Source organism: Oncorhynchus gorbuscha, linkage group LG09, assembly GCF_021184085.1.
Source record: "Oncorhynchus gorbuscha isolate QuinsamMale2020 ecotype Even-year linkage group LG09, OgorEven_v1.0, whole genome shotgun sequence".
In the NCBI taxonomy this organism is placed as follows: domain Eukaryota; kingdom Metazoa; phylum Chordata; class Actinopteri; order Salmoniformes; family Salmonidae; genus Oncorhynchus; species Oncorhynchus gorbuscha.
This window is the reverse complement of record NC_060181.1, coordinates 26892801-26908707: the sequence shown is the minus strand read 5'-3', so window position 1 is coordinate 26908707 and position 15907 is coordinate 26892801. Positions and strand designations below refer to the sequence as shown.

Below are 15907 nucleotides of genomic sequence, written 5' to 3'. Positions count from 1 at the left end.
GAATATGTATTTGTTTACCGTATTTGTTTACCGAGGTTAGGTAGCCAGCTATTTGTTGTCCTTAACGTAGGTGACTCTGCTAGCTAGCCAACTCTAGCCAACGTCTTCTGTATAGAACTCAACTACCCGGTCGCATTCACAGGTAGTATCACATTTTCACTTCATTTCATTACAGTACAACGGTTTGATTTGTTTGATCGTAGCTAGCTACTTAGCTAGCTACATAGCCGTCTTTGTATCAAAGATAATTGTGTAGTCTAGAGCGATTTTCTAGGTTAGCTAGCCAGCTATTGTCGTTCTTTTAACGCAACGTAACATAAACAACACTGCTAGCTAGCCAGCTAGCCCCCGAATAGCAACACTGCAGAAACTATTACACTCAACGGAACGACTTGATTAGTGTAGTGTCAACAACGCACCCACTGCCAGCTGGCCTACAGCAGTACTGTATCATTTTAATCATTTTAGTCAATAAGATTCTTGCTACGTAGCTTAACTTTCTGAACATTCGAGACGTGTAGTCCACTTGTCATTCCAATCTCCTTTGCATTAGCGTAGCCTCTTCTGTAGCCTGTCAACTATGTGTCTGTTTATCCCTGTTTCTCCTCTCTGGACAGACCATACAAACGTCCTCACCGCGTGGCTGCGGCCACCCTACTCTGGTGGTCCCAGCGCGGACCCACGTGGAGTTCCAGGTTCCGGTAGCCTCTGGAACTGCCAATCTGCGGTCAACAAGGCAGAGTTCATCTCAGCCTATGCCTCCCTCCAGTCCCTCGACTTCTTGGCACTGACGGAAACATGGATGACCACAGACAACACTGCTACTCCTACTGTTATATTCGTCCGCCCACGTGTTCTCGCACACCCCGAGATTCTGGTCAGCGGGGTGGTGGGGGATCCTCATCTCTCCCAAGTGGTCATTCTCTCTTTCTCCCCTTACCCATCTGTCTATCGCCTCCTTTGAATTCCATGCTGTCACAGTTACTAGCCCTTTCAAGCTTAACATCCTTATCATTTATCGCCCTCCAGGTTCCCTCGGAGAGTTCATCAATGAGCTTGATGCCTTGATAAGCTCCTTTCCTGAGGACGGCTCACCTCTCACAGTTCTGGGCGACTTTAACCTCCCCACGTCTATTTGACTCTTTCCTCTCTGCCTCCTTCTTTCCACTCCTCTCCTATTTTGACCTCACCCTCTCACCTTCCCCCTACTCACAAGGCAGGCAATACGGTGACCTCATCTTTACTAGATGCTGTTCTTCCACTAACCTCATTGCAACTCCCCTCCAAGTCTCCGACCACTGCCTTGTATCCTTTTCCCTCTCGCTCTCATCCAACACCTCCCACACTGCCCCTACTCGGATGGTATCGCGCCGTCCCAACCTTCGCTCTCTCTCCCCCGCTACTCTCTCCTCTTCCATCCTATCATCTCTTCCCTCCGCTCAAACCTTCTCCCACCTATCTCCTGATTCTGCCTCCTCAACCCTCCTCTCCTCCCTCTCTGCATCCCTTGACTCTCTATGTCCCCTATCCTCCAGGCCGGCTCGGTCCTCCCCTCCCGCTCCGTGGCTCGATGACTCATTGCGAGCTCACAGAACAGGGCTCCGGGCAGCCGAGCGGAAATGGAGGAAAATCGCCTCCCTGCGGACCTGGCATCCTTGAACTCCCTATCTACATTTTCCTCCTCTGTCTCTGCTGCTAAAGCCACTTTCTACCACGCTAAATTCCAAGCATCTGCCTCTAACCCTAGGAAGCTCTTTGCCTCCTTCTCCTCCCTCCTAATCCTCCGCCCCCTCCCCCCTCCTCCCTCTCTGCAGATGATTATTGTCAACCATTTTGAAAAGAAGGTCGACGACATCCGATCCTCGTTTGCTAAGTCAAACGACACCGCTGGTTCTGCTCACACTGCCCTACCCTGTGCTCTGACCTCTTTCTCCCCTCTCTCTCCAGATGAAATCTCGTTATCTTGTGACGGGGCCGCCCAACAACCTGCCCGCTTGACCCTATCCCCTCCTCTCTTCTCCAGACCATTTCCGGAGACCTTCTCCCTTACCTCACCTCGCTCATCAACTCATCCCTGACCGCTGGCTACGTCCCTTCCGTCTTCAAGAGAGGAGAGTTGCACCCCTTCTGTTATAAAAACCTACACTCGATCCCTCCGATGTACAATTACAGACCAGTATCCCTTCTTTCTTTTCTCTCCAAAACTCTTGAACGTGCCGTCCTTGGCCAGCTCTCCCGTTATATCTCTCTGAATGACCTTCTTGATCCAAATCAGTCAGGTTTCAAGACTAGTCATTCAACTGAGACTGCTCTCCTCTGTATCACGGAGGCGCTCCGCACTGCTAAAGTTAATCTCTCTCCTCTGCTCTCATCCTTCTAGATCTATCGGCTGCCTTCGATACTGTGAACCATCAGATCCTCCTCTCCACCCTCTATATTGGGCATCTGGGGGCCCACATATTGCGTCCTACCTGACAGGTCGCTCCTACCAGGTGGCGTGGCGAGAATCTGTCTCCTCACCACGCGTCTCACCACTGGTGTCCCCCAGGGCTCTGTTCTTGGCCCTCTCCTATTCTCGCTATACACCAAGTCATATTGGCTCTGTCATAACCTCACATGGTCTCTCTTATCATTGCTATGCAGACGACACATATTAATCTTCTCCTTTCCCCCTTCTGATGACCAGGTGGCGAATCGCATATCTGCATGTCTGGCAGACATATCAGTGTGGATGACGGATCACCACCTAGCTGAACCTCGGCAAGACGGAGCTGCTCTTCCTCCCGGGGAAGGACTGCCCGTTCCATGATCTCGCCATCACGGTTGACAACTCCATTGTGTCCTCCTCCCAGAGCGCCAAGAACCTTGGCGTGATCCTGGACAACACCCTGTCGTTCTCATATTATTTTTATATGGGGTGAACCAACATCAAGGCGTTGGCCCGTTCCTGTAGGTTCATGCTCTACAACATCCGCAGAGTATACCCTGCCTCACACAGGAAGCGGTGCAGGTCCTAATCCAGGCACTTGTCATCTCCCGTCTGGATTACTGCAACTCGCTGTTGGCTGGGCTCCCTGCCTGTGCCATTAAACCCCTTCAACTCATCCAGAACGCCGCATATCTGGTGTTCAACCTTCCCAAGTTCTCTCACGTCACCCCGCTCCTCCGTTCTCTCCGCTGGCTTCCAGTTGAAGCTCGCATCCGCTACAAGACCATGGTGCTTGCCTACGGAGCTGTGGGGGGAACGGCACCTCATTACCTCCAGGCTCTGATCAGGCCCTACACCCAAACAAGGGCACTTGTTCATCCACCTCTGGCCTGCTCGCCTCCCTACCACTGAGGAAGTATAGCTCCCGCTCAGCCCAGTCAAAACTGTTGTTGCCCTGGCCCCCAATGGTGGAACAAACTCCCTCACGACGCCAGGACAGCGGAGTCAATCACCACCTTCCGGAGACACCTGAAACCCCACCTCTTTAAGGAATACCTAGGATAGGATAAGTAATCCCTTACCCCCCCTTAAGTTTTAGATGCACTATTGTTATAGTGACTGTCCCACTGGATGTCATAAGGTGAATGCATATTTTGTTATATCTGGATAAGAGCGTCTGCTAAATGACTTAAATGTAAATGTAAATGGGTGAACATATTATTGTTATATTGGGTATGGGGTGAACATATTATTGTTATATTGGGTATGGGGTGAACATATTATTGTTATATTGGGTATGGGGTGAACATATTATTGTTATATTGGGGTGAACATATTATTGTTATATTGGGTATGGGGTGAACATATTATTGTTATATTGGGGTGAACATATTATTGTTATATTGGGTATTGGGGTGAACATATTATTGTTATATTGGGTATGGGGTGAACATATTATTGTTATATTGGGGTGAACATATTATTGTTATATTGGGTTATATGGGGTGAACATATTATTGTTATATTGGGTATGGGGTGAACATATTATTGTTATATTGGGTATGGGGTGAACATATTATTGTTATATTGGGGTGAACATATTATGTTATATTGGGTATGGGGTGAACATATTATTGTTATATTGGGTATGGGGTGAACATATTATTGTTATATTGGGTATGGGGTGAACATATTATTGTTATATTGGAACATATTATTGTTATATTGGGGAGGTGAACATATTATTGTTATATTGGGTATGGGGTGAACATATTATTGTTATATTGGGTATGGGGTGAACATATTATTGTTATATTGGGGTGAACATATTATTGTTATATTGGGTATGGGGTGAACATATTATTGTTATATTGGGTATGGGGTGAACATATTATTGTTATATTGGGTATAGGGTGAACATATTATTGTTATATTGGGGTGAACATATTATGTTATATTGGGGTGAACATATTATTGTTATATTGGGTATGGGGTGAACATATTATTGTTATATTGGGTATGGGGTGAACATATTATTGTTATATTGGGTATGGGGTGAACATATTATTGTTATATTGGGTATGGGGTGAACATATTATTGTTATATTGGGTATGGGGTGAACATATTTTATATTGGGTATGGGGTGAACATATTATTTTATATTGGGAATGGGGTGAACATATTATTGTTATATTGGGTATGGGGTGAACATATTATTGTTATATTGGGTATGGGGTGAACATATTATTGTTATATTGGGTATGGGGTGAACATATTATTGTTATATTGGGTATGGGGTGAACATATTATTGTTATATTGGGTATGGGGTGAACATATTATTGTTATATTGGGTATGGGGTGAACATATTATTGTTATATTGGGTATGGGGTGAACATATTATTGTTATATTGGTGAACATATTATTTATTATATTGGGGTGAACATATTATTGTTATATTGGGTATGGGGTGAACATATTATTGTTATATTGGGTATGGGGTGAACATATTATTGTTATATTGGGTATGGGGTGAACATATTATTGTTATATTGGGTATGGGGTGAACATATTATTGTTATATTGGGGTGAACATATTATTGTTATATTGGGGTGAACATATTATTGTTGTATTGGGTATGGGGTGAACATATTATTGTTATATTGGGGTGAACATATTATTGTTATATTGGGTATGGGGTGAACATATTATTGTTGTATTGGGTATGGGGTGAACATATTATTGTTGTATTGGGTATGGGGTGAACATATTATTGTTATATTGGGGTGAACATATTATGTTATATTGGGTATGGGGTGAACATATTATTGTTATATTGGGGTGAACATATTATGTTATATTGGGTATGGGGTGAACATATTATTGTTATATTGGGTATGGGGTGAACATATTATTGTTATATTGGGTATGGGGTGAACATATTATTGTTATATTGGGTATGGGGTGAACATATTATTGTTATATTGGGTATGGGGTGAACATATTATTGTTATATTGGGTATGGGGTGAACATATTATTGTTATATTGGGTATGGGGTGAACATATTATTGTTATATTGGGGTGAACATATTATTGTTATATTGGGTATGGGGTGAACATATTATTGTTATATTGGGTATGGGGTGAACATATTATTGTTATATTGGGTATGGGGTGAACATATTATTGTCATATTGGGTATGGGGTGAACATATTATTGTTATATTGGGTATGGGGTGAACATATTATTGTTATATTGGGTATGGGGTGAACATATTATTGTTATATTGGGTATGGGGTGAACATATTATTGTTATATTGGGTATGGGGTGAACATATTATTGTTATATTGGGTATGGGGTGAACATATTATTGTTATATTGGGGTGAACATATTATGTTATATTGGGTATGGGGTGAACATATTATTTTATATTGGGTATGGGGTGAACATATTGTTGTTATATTGGGTATGGGGTGAACATATTATTTTTATATTGGGTATGGGGTGAACATATTATTTTATATTGGGTATGGGGTGAACATATTATTTTATATTGGGTATGGGGTGAACATATTATTTTATATTGGGTATGGGGTGAACATATTATTTTATATTGGGTATGGGGTGAACATATTATTGTTATATTGGGTATGGGGTGAACATATTATTTTATATTGGGTATGGGGTGAACATATTATTGCTATATTGGGTATGGGGTGAACATATTATTTTATATTGGATATGGGATGAACATGTCATTTTTTGTTATTGCTGAGAGAACACCTCACCTCAGACTTGCATTCGGACCAGGAGCTGTATCTCCATTGGTAGCAGGGTCTGACGGGGCAAGGCTTCCACTGTTCCCTCTGAGGGGGGCAGGATCGCCCATCACCCTGGGGCACCTGGAGCACGGTTCTCCTGCGCCACAGCTTTCCTGAAGAGAAGAGAGGAAAGTGTTAATGATGGATCTTTCCCCACAAAGTGTGCATTTATAAGTTGCCTCCTGTTTGTCAAAGTGCACTTTGGGTTTGTTCGTAAATTGTGAGCATTGACAGATTGTTTTGCTCTCTGAGTATTCGGAGCGCACACTGGAGTAGGGTTCATCTGTGCTCTGACCTAACAACAGCTGTCAAGCACCCAAGCTACCTGGCTAACTTTGGCTAGCTTGCTAGCAACTTCCAGAAACAAATGAGAGAACACCTCACTCTGACCATTTTATTCGCCCTAGCAGAGCTGGTTAGGCTGTTTTCATGCTGTCTAGAGCATTAGTGCTGCTGGAAACAATTTAATTACACAATTTTGCCAACGTTTAATGACACCGTCCATATTCAACGGGTGTTGCGCATTCGTAAATTCATCGGTTATTCTGCACTCTGGCACACTCAGATGAGAGAGCTTTGAAATTGGAGTAGAAAGCCAGAGTGAATGTACGGATGTGCCGTTAGTCATTTTAGATATCTAAGGCCCTGTCAAAATGGAATTAGGTATTTGTTTTTTTTGGGATAGTCAACAAAACGATGTATAGTGGCTGAAACAGAAATACAATCCACTCCATTTCAAATAAGCAAGCATTCTTATTGTGCTAGAATATATAAATATATATATATATTTTCTCAAAATATGAAAACATATCCCAAAAATGTGGTCCCCAAACATTCATGACTGAATACAGTCTTGTAACGTCATTACAGATTGGGAGTCTTTTAAGATCTTTAAGTAGAGGATAGGGTCTTGTGGTAACAAAATCATAGACACCCCCAGAAATACTCTATCATGTATAGTACTCATATCCAGTTCCATCACAATGATCTGAGGCTCTTTTTAAGGGCTTCACTGTAAAAGATCACTATCACATTACACCATTATCTCATGTAACTTAATAACTCTCTCTCTCTCTCCCTCTCTCCCTCTCCCTCCAAGTTCTGCAAGTCCCTCTTCAAATGATTTAATCTTGTGGTGCATTTTCGATAGTAATTTCGACGCCCGTAGTCATTCTGAATATTCATACTCTTCTGTTGCTTAAAAATGGAATTGAAGAGACTGTGTAATGTCAGGGAAAGGGGTAAGGGGGGACAGGAAAGATTGCTCCTTCTCCTAAAAATTCACCCTGCATGTTAAGTGAGTGGCCCGGGGGATACACATGGTGTAACTCAATTAGCATGGAAAACGTATGGGGTTTTGTATTTCTGCCTACTGCATACTTAAAAGGTAGCGATCCCAAAATGACACAATACATTCACGTTCAGTAATTCATACCACTTCAAAAACCACCACAGAAAAGAAACTGTCCTGTAAACTATGAGCACTATGAAAATTGAATAACAAAAAAGATAATTGTCTCATCCGTCCACAAACCTGGCCTAGGACCATCAATCCACAGTGTTTGCCTACAGGACCATTAATTCTAACCGGGTACTTAACACTTAAAGGCCATATGTCCCTTGCACAGTATTTCCTTCACAGTCACAATGACTCCCCTCCTAACTCAAATCATTTCATCAAATGTAATTTCATTTCATAAAGCCCTCTTTACGTCAGCAGATGCAACAAAGTGCTTTACAGATAAACAGCCGAAAACCCCAAAGAGCCAAGGATTAAAAAGATGAATCACAGTGGTCAGGAAAAACTCCACAGAAAAAAAGGAACCTTGGAAGAAAGCAACAGAGCAACCAGGTTCAGAGGGCTGACCAGTCCTCCACTATACTCCTACCTCCACTAGAGAGGAACCAGGCAGAGAGGGCTGACCAGACCTCTACTATACTCCTACCTCCACTAGAGAGAAACCATGCTCAGAGGGCTGACCAGTCCTCCACTATACTCCTACCTCCACTAGAGAGGAACCAGGCTCAGAGGGCTGACCAGTCCTCCACTATACTCCTACCTCAACTAGAGAGGAACCAGGCTCAGAGGGCTGACCAGTTCTCCACTATACTCCTACCTCCACTAGAGAGGAACCAGGCTCAGAGGGCTGACCAGACCTCTACTATACTCCTACCTCCACTAGAGAGGAACCAGGCTGAGATGGCTGACAAGTCCTCCCCTATACTCCTACCTCCACTAGAGAGGAACCAGGCAAAGAGGGCTGACCAGACCTCTACTATACTCCTACCTCCACTAGAGAGGAACCAGGCTCAGAGGGCTGACCACACCTCTACTATACTCCTACCTCCACTAGAGAGGAACCAGGTTCAGAGGGCTGACCAGTCCTCTACTATACTCCTACCTCCACTAGAGAGGAACCAGGCTCAGAGGGTTGACCAGTCCTCTACTATACTCCTACCTCCACTAGAGAGGAACCAGGTTCAGAGGGCTGACCAGTCCTCCACTATACTCCTACCTCCACTAGAGAGGAACCAGGCTCAGAGGGCTGACCAGTCCTCCACTATACTCCTACCTCCACTAGAGAGGAACCAGGCTCAGAGGGCTGACCAGACCTCTACTATACTCCTACCTCCACTAGAGAGGAACCAGGCTGAGATGGCTGACCAGTCCTCCACTATACTCCTACCTCCACTAGAGAGGAACCAGGCTCAGAGGGCTGACCAGACCTCTACTATACTCCTACCTCCACTAGAGAGGAACCAGGCTCAGAGGGCTGACCAGACCTCTACTATACTCCTACCTCCACTAGAGAGGAACCAGGCTCAGAGGGCTGACCAGACCTCTACTATACTCCTACCTCCACTAGAGAGGAACCAGGCTCAGAGGGATGACCAGACTTATACCATCCTCCTAGCTCCACTAGAGAGGAACCAGGCTCAGAGGGCTGACCAGTCCTCCACTATACTCCTACCTCCACTAGAGAGGAACCAGGTTCAGAGGGCTGACCAGTCCTCCACTATACTCCTACCTCCACTAGAGAGGAACCAGGTTCAGAGGGCTGTCCAGACCTCTACTATACTCCTACCTCCACTAGAGAGGAACCAGACTCAGAGGGATGACCAGACTTCTACCATACTCCTAGCTCCACTAGAGAGGAACCAGGCTCAGAGGGCTGACCAGACCTCTACTATACTCCTACCTCCACTAGAGAGGAACCAGGTTCAGAGGGCTGACCAGTCCTCCACTATACTCCTACCTCCACTAGAGAGGAACCAGGCAGAGAGGGCTGACCAGACCTCTACTATACTCATAGCTCCACTAGAGAGGAACCAGGCTCAGGGGGTTGACCAGTCCGCTACCATACTCCTACCTCCACTGGAGAGGAACCAGGCTCAGAGGGTTGACCAGTCCTCTACCATACTCCTACCTCCACTGGAGAGGAACAAGGCTCAGAGGGTTGACCAGTCCTCTACCATACTCCTAGCTCCACTAGAGAGGAACCAGGCTCAGAGGGCTGACCAGACCTCTACTATACTCATAGCTCCACTATAGAGGAACCAGGGTCAGAGGGTTGATCAGTCAAATTCAGTTGATGCTACATCAAATAAAGTTCCCTCTCCTTAATATACATTTGCCACTTTCCTTCTCATTTGTTCGCTGTAGAAGTAATTGATATCTCCATGTGTCAGTGTTATTTTCTCTAAAGCTGACTGCACACGCACAGGACCTGGGAGGCATATACTTCTCCTTAATGTTGAACACAATTAGAATGGAGTCCCCCAGGCATGGTGTAGCCTGCAGCTAGTCTCTATTCTTACACAGCTGCCAATTCATCTTCTAGTGGACACACCGTGATGCATGCCACGATGCGTGTCCCCATAGAGAGGGGATGTGCTGTCCCCATAGAGAGGGGATGTGCTGTCCCCATAGAGAGAGGATGTGCTGTCCCCATGGAGAGGGGATGTGCTGTCCCCATAGAGAGGGGATGTGCTGTCCCCATAGAGAGGGGATGTGCTGTCCCCATAGAGAGGGGATGTGCTGTCCCCATAGAGGTTCTCTCCTTCCTTCAAAGCTATTTTTAATCAGCAGTCAGGGTTTTCCTGAGATTCTCTCCTCTGCTTTTCTTGAAGGTGGTTCACTCAAAGTGAGGTTCACTATTGCGTACACCAAAGGTAACTATTATTCTCCAATGGGATTCTGATTCTATGCTCTCCGGTCCTGTCTCTCTACTCACCTACTCACTCAACAGGTTGTCTATAGTAGCGGTGAGTTTCGGGATGAGGAGCAGTGTGTGACTGGGTGGGCCGCTGGTCAAGGGGGAAGCTAGTGCCAGCTGTCGCTATCAGTGTTTTGCCAAGGAAGACACATTATCTCTGCACACAGGTCTGATATTTCCCAGGAAACTAGTGTGTGTGTGTGTGTGTGTGTGTGTGTGTGTGTGTGTGTGTGTGTGTGTGTGTGTGTGTGTGTGTGTGTGTGTGTGTGTGTGTGTGTGTGTGTGTGTGTGTGTGTGTGTGTGTGTGTGTGTGTGTGTGTGTGTGTGTGTGTGTGTGTGTGTGTGTGTGTGTGTGTGTGTGTGTGTGTGTGTGTGAAAGACCTGGGTTCAAATACATTGGAGTATTTATTATGAAATACTTATTTTTCTTTTAGTATTTTCAAAATATTTGGCCGCAATCAACTACCTCTATTGGAATTATTTGAAAGTATTGTCAAATGATTTCCAAGTATATTTCCAAATACCTTCCATTGAATAATATAACATGTCTAAATGTCTTTGAAAGTAATTGAAATGACCAAAATTGTATTTTAACCCAGGTCAGGTGTGTGTGTTTGCGTGTGCGCGCGCCGAGTGCCTGTGTTTGTGTTTACATCGCACTGATTGACACGATACATTGGTGCTTCTAGGTGTCTCCATTTAATTGAGAAAAAAACTAAATTACCTGGCTCAGGAACAGATATTAGCTACTCAACGTAATTGTGTCCTGCCATCCGACAATTAGATGAACAATCAACTCCAGGAAGAAAAGTAGTGAGTGTGAGAAGCTGTTCTCTTCCTCTCCTCTTCCTGTGGTTTACCTGCTGCTACTCTATCCTGTGACAAATCCTCATGTTGCCTGGGGACAGATTAATGGCAACCACAATAGCTAGAGCCTGTATTGGTTTCATATCTCAGCCTGGATTTGCTCCCTGGCCAACTATGACACTGGCCAGTGCTCTGAAGGACTCCTGGAGTGGCAGAGTGGTCCCTCAGGCCCAGAACACACAGGCTTAATGGACCGCCAATCAATCCTCTGATCCTGTAGGATTACACATGAGGACATCATCATGCCTCCCTCTATCCTCCCCTCCCCCCATTACTCTCAGTTGGTTTAAGGCTCACAATTGTTTCTCTCTCACATCATAAAATGCTTCTCGTTTCAGCAATTACCTCAGAGGAGAGGCTGTTTCAAAGCTGTGTGTGCTGTTGATCAGTAGCATTGTGAACCTGCAGCGCTATGAGTAATAAGGAATGACTCACAGACTACCCACCATTCCTGCAAATCCACACCCTATACTATGATATACAGTGCTATAATTAAGCAATAAGGCCAGAGGAGGTGTGGTATATGGCCAATATACCACAGCTTATTATGCTTGATGCACTCAGAGTTCTGGATACAGCCCTTAGCCGTGGTATATTGGCCAAATCCAGTTGAAGTCGGAAGTTTACATAAACCTTAGCCAACTACATTTAAACTCAGATTTTCAAAATTCCTGACATTTAATCCTCTCTGTTTTAGGTCAGTTAGGATCACCACTTCATTTTAAGAATGTGAAATGTCAGAATAATAGGAGAGATAATTATTTATTTCAGCTTTTATTTCTTTCATCACATTCCCAGTGGGTCAGAAGTTTACAGACACTCAATTAGTATTTGGTAGCATTGCCTTTAAATTGTTTAACTTGGGTCAAACGTTTCGGGTAGCCATCCACAATCTTCCCACAATAAGTTGGGTGAATTAAGCCCCATTCCTCCTGGCAGAGTTGGCGAAACTGAGTCAGGTTAGTAGGCATCCTTGCTAGCACACGCTTTTTCAGTTCTGCCCATACATTTTCTATGGGATTGAGGTCAGGGCTTTGTGATGGCCACTCCAATACCTTGACTTTGATGTCCTTAAGCCATTTTGCCACAACTTTGGAAGCATGTTTGGGGTCATTGTCCATTTGGAAGACCCATTTGCGACCAAGCTTTAACTTCCTGGCTGAGATGTTACTTCAATATATCCACATAATTATCCTGCCTCATGATGCCATCTATTTTGTGAAGTGCATCAGTCCCTCCTGCAGCAAAGCACCCACACAACATGATGCTGCCACCCCCGTGCTTCACGGTTGGGATGGTGTTCTTTTGCTTGCAAGCCTCCCCCTTTTTCCTCCAAACATAACAATGGTCATTATGTCCAAACAGTTCTATTTTTGTTTCATCAGAGGACATTTCTCGAAAAGTACGATCTTTGTCCCCGTGTGCAGTTGCAAACCGTGATTTGCACTTTTCGCACCAAAGTATGTTTATCCCTAGGAGACAGAACGTGTCTCCTTCCTGAGTGGTATGACAGCTGCATGGTCCCATGGTGTTTATACTTGTGTACTATTGTTTGTACAGATGCATGTGGTACCTTAATGCGTTTGGAATTTGCTCCCAAGGATGAACCAGACTTGTGGAGGTCTACAATTTTTCCTGAGGTCTTGACTGATTTCTTTTAATTTTCCCATAAGGTCAAGCAAAGAGGCGCTGAGTTTAAAGGTAGGTCTTGAAATACATCCACAGGTACACCTCCAATTGACTCAAATTATGTCAATTAGCCTATCAGAAGCTTCTAAAGCCATGACATCATTTTCTGGAATTTTCCAAGATGTTTTAAAAGCACAGTCAACTTAGTGTATGTAAACTTCTGACCCACTGGAATTGTGATACAGTGAATTATCTGTCTGTAAACAATTGTTGTAAAAATGACTTGTGTCATGTACAAAGTAGATGTCCTAACTGACTTGCCAAAACTATAGTTTGTTAGCAAGAAATGTGTGGAGTGGTTGAAAAATGAGTTTTAATGTCTCCAACCTAAGTGTATGTAAACTTCCAACTTCAAAACTCTGAGGTGTCTTATTGCTATTATAAACTGGTCACCAATGTAATTAGTGCAGTCAAAAAAATGCTTTGTCATACCCTTGGTATATGGTCTGATATACCATGGCGTTCAGCCAATAAGCATTCAGGGCTCGAACCACCCAGTTTATGTGGATGGATAATTAGTCAAATGACTTCTAGTCACAGACTACCCACTATCCATGGATCGATATAAAATTGATAGGTGAAATAGACAGGTGAATGTACCACTTAATCAGTTCTCTGTTATTTCTTTGATTTATGGCTATACCTTCAGAATTTGATGTGATTAGCCTTGAACGCATTCCCAGCATTTTAACACTGAATCATATTTTTGTCACAAAGAGTGGGTTAAGGAGATGGTGACGTACCTGCTAGTCCACAGGTTTGTGTGCACTCGGACCAGGGTGACCAATCAGATAGCTGGCAGTTGATGGGACACTCCACAACACAGGACGCGTTCATCTGCCACTTCCTGTCCAGCCCCAGCTGAAAGAGACAAGGAAACAAATAGAAAAGTACTTTATTTGGCCATTTGTGGAGAATGAGAGATTCTTCTTCTTCGCTGTTTCCAAGTCGCCCAGGCAACACATCAACAGCAACCTGTCTGGACTCTGACGACGGAAGAATCGCTCTCATTAATCACCAATGAGCTTTGGAATGGAAAGAGAAGAACACAGACCTCTTCACAGAACTGGAGGTCGACAGACTTGCCGTCGCTTCGTACACAGTCCAGCATGCGTGTCTTCATGCCACTACCACACACAGCTCTCTCACTCAGCTGACAGGTGCTCCAATCTGCATAAAAAACAAAATAGCATAAGAAACGTGAGGTAAAAAAGGAGACCTCCTACCTCCCAACCCCTTTTCCTCTGGAGTGCACTTCATTCATATCAAATGCCATGCGGTCTAAATATACTTGATGTAAGATCACATACTGTATTTACCATCCAGAGCCATATATTTCCATGGCTCTGCTACCATCCATCGCATGCAGTAATCCAGGCTGACATTTGCCTTACCGGTGATGTTATAGGAGTAGTGATAGCAGTTGCTGTTGAGGCTGCAGGGCTCGGTCTCTGTGGTGTTGGGGCACAGCTTTCCCTCTCCAGGTTGACGAACGGGGTATGCTGTCCTATCCCGAGTGCTGAGTTTGTTGCATGGCTTAAATCAGAGAAGAAGTCTGTCATGTTTGTCATTCATTGTCATGTCTTGTCCCTGTGCTCCCCATGCTATTCGTTTCCCTCTGCTGGTCTTGTTTGGTTCTATCCCTCTCTCTCCCCCTCCCTCTCTCACTCTCTCGCTCTCTCTTCTCTCTGTCGTTCCGTTCCTGCTCCCAGCTGTTCCTATTCCCCTAATCATCATTTAATTCCCACACCTGTTCCCGATCCTTTCCCCTGATTAGACTCCCTATTTATTCCTTTGTGTTCCGTCCCTGTTCCGTCGGTTCCTTGTTTTGTATTCCATGCTGTATTGCGTTTCGCCCTGTCCTGTCGTGTTTTTTTGCCGTGATTGTGTATCACCCTGTCCTGTCGTGTTTTGTGCCTTCTTCAGACGCTGCGTGTGAGCAGGTGTCTCTGTTGACTACGGCCTGCGCCTACCCGAAGCGACCTGCAGTCTGTGGCCGCTCTCCAGTTGTTTTCCCCTCAACTATCTAGAGGATTTCAGTTATTCGGATTTGAGCATTAATAAACTCTGTTTCTGTTAAGTCGCGTTTGGGTCCTCCTTCACCTGCATAACAGAAGGAACCGACCAAAGAATGGACCCAGCGACTTCAGACGCTCGTTACACTGCCGTCGAGATCCAAGGAGCCATGCTCGGCAGACACGAGCAGGAATTGTCTGCTGCTCGCCATGCCGTGGAGAACCTGGCCGCTCAGGTTTCCGACCTCTCTGGACAGTTCCAGAGTCTACGTCTCGTGCCACCTGTTACTCCCTGGCCTGCCGAGCCTCCTGAACCCAGGGTTAATAACCCACCTTGCTACTCCGGGCAGCCCACTGAATGCCGCTCCTTTCTCACGCAGTGTGAGATTGTGTTCTCTCTCCAACCCCACACATACTCTAGAGAGAGAGCTCGGGTTGCTTTCGTCATTTCACTCCTTACTGGCCGGGCTCGAGAATGGGGCACAGCTATCTGGGAGGCAAGGGCTGATTGCTCTAACAGATTCCAGAACTTTAAAGAGGAGATGATTCGGGTTTTTGACCGTTCAGTTTTTGGTGAGGAGGCTTCTAGGGCCCTGGCTTCCTTATGCCAAGGTGAACGGTCCATAACGGATTATTCCATTGAGTTTCGCACTCTTGCTGCCTCTAGTGAGTGGAACGAGCCGGCGCTGCTCGCTCGTTTTCTGGAGGGACTCCACGCAGTGGTTAAGGATGAGATTCTCTCCCGGGAGGTTCCTTCAGATGTGGACTCCTTGATTGCTCTCGCCATCCGCATAGAACGACGGGTAGATCTTCGTCACCGGGCTCGTGGAAGAGAGCTCGCATCAACGGTGTTTCCCTGCTCCG

The 15907-nt window shown here is 45.0% G+C and overlaps 1 protein-coding gene across 2 annotated transcripts in view; it reads right to left on the bottom strand.

Moving 5' to 3' along the window:
* Positions 1 to 15907, bottom strand: part of LOC124043338 (thrombospondin type-1 domain-containing protein 7A-like) — a 232093-nt gene that overhangs the window by 48957 nt on the left and 167229 nt on the right. For both annotated transcript variants that reach the window (XM_046361855.1, XM_046361856.1), the window contains exons 18-21: positions 14423 to 14564; positions 14083 to 14198; positions 13772 to 13889; positions 6223 to 6368 (exon numbers count right to left, since the gene is read on the bottom strand). In XM_046361855.1, the coding sequence (XP_046217811.1) occupies positions 6223 to 6368; positions 13772 to 13889; positions 14083 to 14198; positions 14423 to 14564 (522 nt within the window). The remainder of the gene's footprint in view (positions 1 to 6222; positions 6369 to 13771; positions 13890 to 14082; positions 14199 to 14422; positions 14565 to 15907) is intronic.